General features: G+C 37.3%; 1 protein-coding gene across 2 annotated transcripts; it reads right to left on the bottom strand.

Moving 5' to 3' along the window:
- Window positions 1–303: 303 nt before the first annotated feature.
- On the bottom strand, window positions 304–6,733 carry LOC132268996 (transcription factor UNE12). Of its 2 annotated transcripts, none has more exons than XM_059769965.1 (6): window positions 6,115–6,733; window positions 4,574–4,693; window positions 3,765–3,830; window positions 1,365–1,430; window positions 1,068–1,145; window positions 304–985 (listed from the first exon to the last, which is right to left on the bottom strand). In XM_059769965.1, exons 1-6 carry the CDS (start codon window positions 6,436–6,438, stop codon window positions 755–757), a joined length of 885 nt encoding a protein of 294 aa, XP_059625948.1. In that variant the 5' UTR covers window positions 6,439–6,733; the 3' UTR covers window positions 304–754. The 2 variants fall into 2 exon arrangements, with proteins under 2 accessions (XP_059625948.1, XP_059625947.1); XM_059769964.1 differs by having other exon boundaries at window positions 4,574–4,696; window positions 6,115–6,732.
- Window positions 6,734–6,983: the final 250 nt, after the last annotated feature.

The raw sequence follows: 6,983 nt of genomic DNA, 5'->3' as shown, positions 1-6,983 counted from the left end.
AAAGCAAGTTTATTATGAGCGCAGTTCGATTTAATTAACTCCCTTATGCCGATGCTCAGTTGGCAAGATGCAACCTACAGCAGCAGTAAGACTAACCCAGAACCATACGCTGCTTAGAAATTCACACACCTCCTCCCCAAATGATTTATACTCCAATAATGATTTATACAAGTTGCGTTTCAAAAAGAAGTTTTGACTTCTTTTTCAAACAACCCACTCACCCTCAAGAAAGACCAAGAATAAGTAGCACTAATTATTTCCCGTTAGACTACTAGAGAAGCAACTTTTAGAGACAACCAACCATTATCCATTCTAACCAAGCATTCCATTCTACGAAACAAAGCACATTGCATACAATTACATAAATATATGTACTTATCCATCTCTTTCCAAGGGCCCCACCACCCACTACCAAAATGAGAGCCCCCACCACAAAAGCGTTCCCGTCATCCACCACTAGTACATAAAAAGTAGTATAACACATCAGAAGAGCTTTTGACATTTCTGCTCTACTTGAATTTGGCATTAACAAATGGGGGTGCCTGCATTATTTCAAACATGACATCAAACCCTATTTTGACAAAAGCTGGCACAAAGGAAAAAGGTGGAACTGTGGCATCTGACTTCGATTGCAATTAACGAGTGGGGGACTGGACTAATTCATGGGATTGAATTGGGACTATTATGTAGGGACCAATAATCTATAGGAGATATTATAATGGGACCATGAGAGATCTGTGCCCTTTCCCGAGGCTTAGGACGGGGGATTCGTTTCAGGCTTGACTAGTGTGGCAGTGTCTGGTGGTTGCTGGTGGTAGATTGCCGAGGCGAGTGAGATAGGCATGATGCAAAGTGCCTTGGACTGAAGAAATTGCATAGCAGCGCCCACGTTTTCTTCCATTAGCTTAGCCACCTGTCGTTCAGTGCCATCATTTGACCACTTCTCCCAGGCTGGTTGGTTTCTTCCACCTTCACTTGTTTCTTCCTTCAATACAAAATAAAAGTAGGGTTAAAATATATTAGGGAAAAGGAAAGGAATTCTGCAACATTTAATTTTTGCTTGTTACCTCAATGGAAGATATTGGGATATCCGTCACAAGTGGTGCCACTGCACCAGCTCCACCTAATCTACTCATGCTCAAAACCTGTGAAGGATGAAATAAATATAAGAGAGAGGTGTATTAGATTATAATGCAAAATGAGAGCTGATGTTTAGACACCCTCCTTTAGTCATTTTGTAGGGATCTCTGAACCTACGTCACTGTAAAGTAACTATTATATTTCATAGCAATTCAATGGTGGGTAAAATTGACCTCTTCATTTGTTACACATCAAAAGCCCAAAAGAACTCTAGGGTAATGTACCTTCACTTGGAGTCGTAGGAACTTCACATAGTCCACAATTTCATCAAGCATGGCAGCTCTATCCGACTGTACAAGCAACAATGGGATGCCAACACTTTAGAGAGAATTGATTGAACAATAAGCTTCAAGTTTGGTAAATTCAGAACCATGCATAGTTATAAGATCATAAATGATTGTCGATGCATAGAATACAAAACAAGCTCCCATCAAACAGACAGAAGTATCACTTTTTTATGTGCTATTAAGTAACCAGATTAAGTATTTAATCATTTAACTCTGAGGTCCCACAAGGACTAAGAGCATGGAAGTCATATTTCGCTGTAATTGCTACGTAGAAAAGAAGTAATTTCAGAACAATGGCATTTTCTTCCATGCAGTTGGAGAAGAAACAGCATATTCAGTGCAAATAAAAGGAAGACGCGATGCCTACAGCTATTTCAGTTCTAGGCATTGTTGCCCATAGCTCCTGCATACAATTTAATAACCAGTTAACCACATAAGAGCCCCCAAAATCCATATTGAGCACTCCTGAGACAAGACAGTATTCCAAATAGTTCAAGCATGGCAGAAGGAACACACCCCCTAAAATGTTCAATTGAGAAAAGGTAACTAGTTTTGGAAGGTAAGAAATGGTAAGAGTCCTAATTTTTTGAGATTCAGCAATGCAATGTTGAGATATCATAGACAGCTTCTGCTGCTCTGCATGTGCTTCTACAAATTTTATTAGTTTCGGACCAAATAACCAATACTCTTTCAAACATACAACTGCTCTTACATGAATATAGAGATATTCACTTTTGAATGATATCCATAACATCTCCCACCCATTTAATTTTGACAAGATTCCTTATTCTACAAAAAATGATTTATTTGGACTTGGATACCTATATCATTTAGTGCCTTACTTTCAAAGGTAATACAATACTCCAGATTGAAGCCATAGATCAACAATGCATGCCAAATTATATTTCCACCATATTCAATTTCATACCAATAGTATCTACCAAAATAAATAAATAACCATTCCAATAATAATTAGAAATCAAAGAAGCTTAAATTTCAAACTGACGGGCTGCCTTACTTCAGTTAATATTTGAATCATTTTTTAGCTGGAATTTTTTTCACTGTTGACATTTAGCAGCAACGATTTGAAAATGACTACTAATATATATTTTTTGATAAGTAAAACTGACAACTAATAGTTGTTCATACAATATCCACTCACTATTATAAGAACAAGAATAACAATACTAAACTAAATAAGAAGTGTGAACAACAACAACAACAATAACAACACTAGACTAAATAAGAAGAGTACATAGATATTCTGATGATTGAGCAAGAAACTTGCATCATAAAGAAACCAAGTGTTGTAGTTTAGTAGTATCTCCTCTACCTTCCAAAGTGGACGGTGATGGTTTAAGTCGCCATAGGGGCAAATGGGTGTGTGGGTTTCTTGCCAAGGAAAAAAAAAAATTTAAAACTATTTGTAGTTAATCATTAAACATAACAGAAACTAAAAAAAGAAACTGAGTACAGCAAAAGGAGACAGTTTTGGGGATTTCTAGAAGGTCATATGAGATCATCTGAGAAATTCAGAAATGGGTTGAATGTCAGAAAAAAGAAAATGAGAAGAGAAAAGGTTAGGCTGGTATCATTCCGTCCAACGGTCCAAGGGAAGGGGACTTGATAGCCTCACCGAGAAAGAGAGAGAGAGAGTTGTATCTAATTTCTTCTACTGCATTCAATAACGAGAAAGGAGCCTGAATATAAGATGCAGAAAATACAAACTTGCTTCACAGATGAACCAAATCGAGCAATCATGACAAAAGAATGAGAATTGGAAGTCCAGAATGTCCCAACGAAAAATTCCCGCTAACAAATAGACTAGAATAATAATACAGGCATCGGATGAACATGTCTCACCTGCCCACACCAAAATTACATAACAAACCAAAGAACACCATGAAAGCAACTTATCAAGAAGAAGAAAACAAGGAAGCAGAAGAATACATGTAAATTACACAACATCCACCTAAAACTCATGAAACGTGTACATGCAGCAATTGGCAAAACAAGTTCGCAATTATTTAAAAAAACAATTTTAAAAAAGGTACAAGTACAGAATTAAGAAATTCAGTGCCCGAAACTCTCTAAAATTTTTAGATGATTTTGAGTATGATAATTTAGTGCCCAGAATTTGTTTTGTTAGTGAAATGCATAACCTAAATATGGTAAATGGTTAGTTCAACTCACATTGCCTTTAGGGTCAACCCACATGATGGGGCATCTTATTAAGCACAAATATGTCTAGCAATGAATAAAATACTAGATGAAAAACAACCAACATTGTGCCAAAAATGAGATTTATAAAATGACAAAAAGGAAAAGAACACTAACCTTGTTGACACTGGGCACCAAATCTTGCAACAGCCTAATCCTTTCAGCAATTCTTTCTCTACGTAACTGTACCATACGAAGACAACAGTTGGTAATTATATATAACAAGACAGTAAAGGACTAACAACCTTAAAGGAAAAAATTTGCACCAAAACTAAGTTTCACAATATTAGAACTACTCAATGTTGCTTCTGAAATTCAATACATTTCAAATTCTTAGACGGGTGTAGACCTCACGTAAGGAAAAAAAATTGCATTAATTTGGTATCGCTGGGAAGGGGGAAAAAATCCACCTCAGCGTCATTTTCATGGGGGCTATAAAACTTCTCTTACCTTGTGCAGAAGAGAACAAAAATAGTTACTGCCAGTTCATATGGATATGTGTAAATTGTTTTAGCAAACAATTATGATCGGAAGACCTTATATCATTCAAATCAACCAACTTACAGAAATTATGTTTTCAGTACAAGAGGAAGAAAGGGAGAAGTAATGAGTCAATCCTTTGAAAGCCCATGTTCTAACCCACAGAAAACCTTGAGTGTGTTATATATTATGACGGCCCAACTATCAATTGCCACAAAGGACTTCTAGGCATCAAAAACTTTTGTTGTTGTTAATAGTTATAAGAGATATCATGCATCTTTGAAACAGGGAAACATCTTTCCAATACCTCCCATTCCAAAAAAAAAAAAAGAAAAAAAAAGATATCATGCATCTTTGCTAGTTGGTGGCAAATAAAATCACTTCCAGAAAGCCCGAAAAAAAAATTGTTTGTTGTTGTTATGTGGTGTGTATTATGTCAAGCTTACCCTCTCAGCAATGCTGTGTGGGTCCGTAGCCTGTCCTCGTCTTGCCCTCACCCTTGGACGAATTGCAGGTGGATGTGGCACTGCAGCAACTGTGCTAGACATTGGCTGGCCATGGTAAGCCTGCTGAAAATTTGCAATTTCATTATTAAATACACCAGTAAATGGTAAGGGAGAGAGAATTTCACCCCTTGAATAAACAAAGCAGCTCATTTGCAATTTTGTTAAACAAATATAAGTCAATCTCAAGCGACAATGTAATATTGCCAACAGCAGCAACAACAAGAAGATGAAGAAGACAAAGAAGAGAAGCACAATGCAAGAACACAGTTTTTGAGATTGTTGTCCTTCAAACTCTAAATGGAGTATACCACAGGACAAAAGTTTTTAAGCACTTGGTGTAACAGGAATATACTCTGTGAGACTGAGAGAGGCTCTACACGTCCAAACACTAAGATAGTTTCATCACATGCACAAAGTCTCTTAAGCCCTCACCTCCCCTAATTACAATCATCATCTTTGAAATCAGCTTACAAGGTTCTATAAAAATACTGGAAAACACAAACTGTTCAAACTATTATGAATTTCAACACATTCATTCATACTCAACTCAACAAAAGCCTTTTCCCAACTACACAATCCTAATCTCCTATTCACTCTATCTCAAATGCTCAAATAATTATTGTTTCTATGCTTCGGAAATATGATGCTCATTTACCTATATGGGTTGTACCCTGTCTAGTCACACATCACATGTCAAACTCTTCAAAATTGCAATCATCAGTTTGTTATCATGCTCTTTATTCTTTAATGACATGTCTATGGCACAGAAAGCATATGAAAGGATAGAGCTGTAATATTGCAAGTTTGTTATTAAAATATGAAGAGAACAACCATCAAATTTCTATTAAACTATCAATAGTTAACACTTTTCCATAACAAAATAACCAAACTTAACAATTAAAAAATTTTCTGAATATAACACCTCATTTCTTCTTTTCCCGATCATTACTTTCCAAAGTATTGAAATCTGGAAACCCGCATTTCGACTGTTCACAAAAAAGTGTTTATTTATTTTCTGTTCGATTTATCCAAGCAGTGTAAAAATGCACTGGTCTATGCCAATTTAATGATTCAGACATATGTGTTCCCTTCACAACTCATCAGTCAAAACTCGTTAGCTAACTCAGAGTTACAATTAACAAACTGATAGTACCTAAAAGAACCAATAAATCCCTATATCCACAACAAACACACATACACATACATGAGTGCGTGTGCGTGCGTGTTTGTTTGTGTTTGTGAGAGTGTATGTGTGTGAGAGAGAGTACCAATTCAAGAAAGCCCACAATTCGTAGCCGACGGAACGCAAGATAACATTTGACACCCAGCACAGAGTTTTCTAATATTTTGTTTTCTTGAAATTATTTCAAAAAATAAAAATAAAATAAAATAGAATAAAATAAAATCTCTTGTTCCACTGTTTTCTTAGCAATCTATAGGCCATAATCGAAACAACCACTACTTCCTACTTAGGAACTTACATTTTTCACTGAAGAAGAAACTGCTCTCCCATCAACAATATCGTCGCGAAACCGCTTCCCGCTTCCCGACGCTTCATCCACCTTCATAAACCCTGCTGCTTTTCCTTGGTCCAAACTCAACCCTAACGGAAACACCGCTCCGTGAAAGCCACCACCTCCGCCTCCACCGCCGAGATGAGCGGAGCCATCGCCGGAACTCAGCTGCAACATCATCGGAGCCGCAGCTGTTGCCGCCAAATTAGCGTCGGCTTCGGCGTAAGAAGGAAAGCCGAGGATTTGCTCAAGAAAATCATCGGTTGGACCATCCGAGGGATTATTAGCCATGGCGGTTATGCGGCTGAGTCGATGTGTTGTGGATCGTTGAGCCAGCAAAAGTCTTCAAGGAGTTAGGGTTTCCAAAGAGCATCGACAAGCAGAGGTTTCGGAAAATAAAATCAAAGAAGGTTCAGGTTTGTCATATATAAATATACACACTGACACACATACATTACACACACACAGGTTTTTATCTTTGTTTTGGGAGGTCTGAGCTTTTGGCTTGAAATGTGTTTCTACTGGGTACTGAGAGCAAATAAGAAAGATGGCATTCGAGCAGAGGGGGCCAAGAAAAGCGGATGGTTTTTCTACTTAAAAGCGGGATGCATTTTCTAAAAGGTACTACTTTTCGTCTAATTTACAAATTGACCATTTCATTTTCTTTTGGGCCTCTTGTTTTGATGACGTCCCATCTTTCACTTTAATCCTACGCCGTTTTGGGATTTTTTTTTTTTTGGTACATACTATCATAGTCTCACGTACATTAATTCTGCGTGCCGTGGCCATGTTTTACACAAGCACGCGTGTTCGTGTGGATAGAACACGGTCGCATT

The sequence above is a fragment of the Cornus florida genome, unplaced genomic scaffold (assembly GCF_030987335.1).
Source record: "Cornus florida cultivar Cherokee Brave unplaced genomic scaffold, ASM3098733v1 CherokeeBrave_3.0.0_Hap2_Chr08, whole genome shotgun sequence".
Taxonomy (NCBI): Eukaryota; Viridiplantae; Streptophyta; class Magnoliopsida; order Cornales; family Cornaceae; genus Cornus; species Cornus florida.
This window is presented reverse-complemented; position numbering and strand designations above follow the sequence as displayed.

Coding starts and splice junctions, on each gene's coding strand:
- LOC132268996 (XM_059769964.1), bottom strand. CDS start 6,438: ATGGCTAATAATCCCTCGGATGGTCCAACCGATGATTTTCTTGAGCAA. Junction 4,697..6,114: donor TTTCTTCTTCAGTGAAAAAT/GTAAGTTCCTAA, acceptor GCAAATTTTCAG/CAGGCTTACCATGGCCAGCC. Junction 986..1,067: donor TCCCAATATCTTCCATTGAG/GTAACAAGCAAA, acceptor TTTGTATTGAAG/GAAGAAACAAGTGAAGGTGG.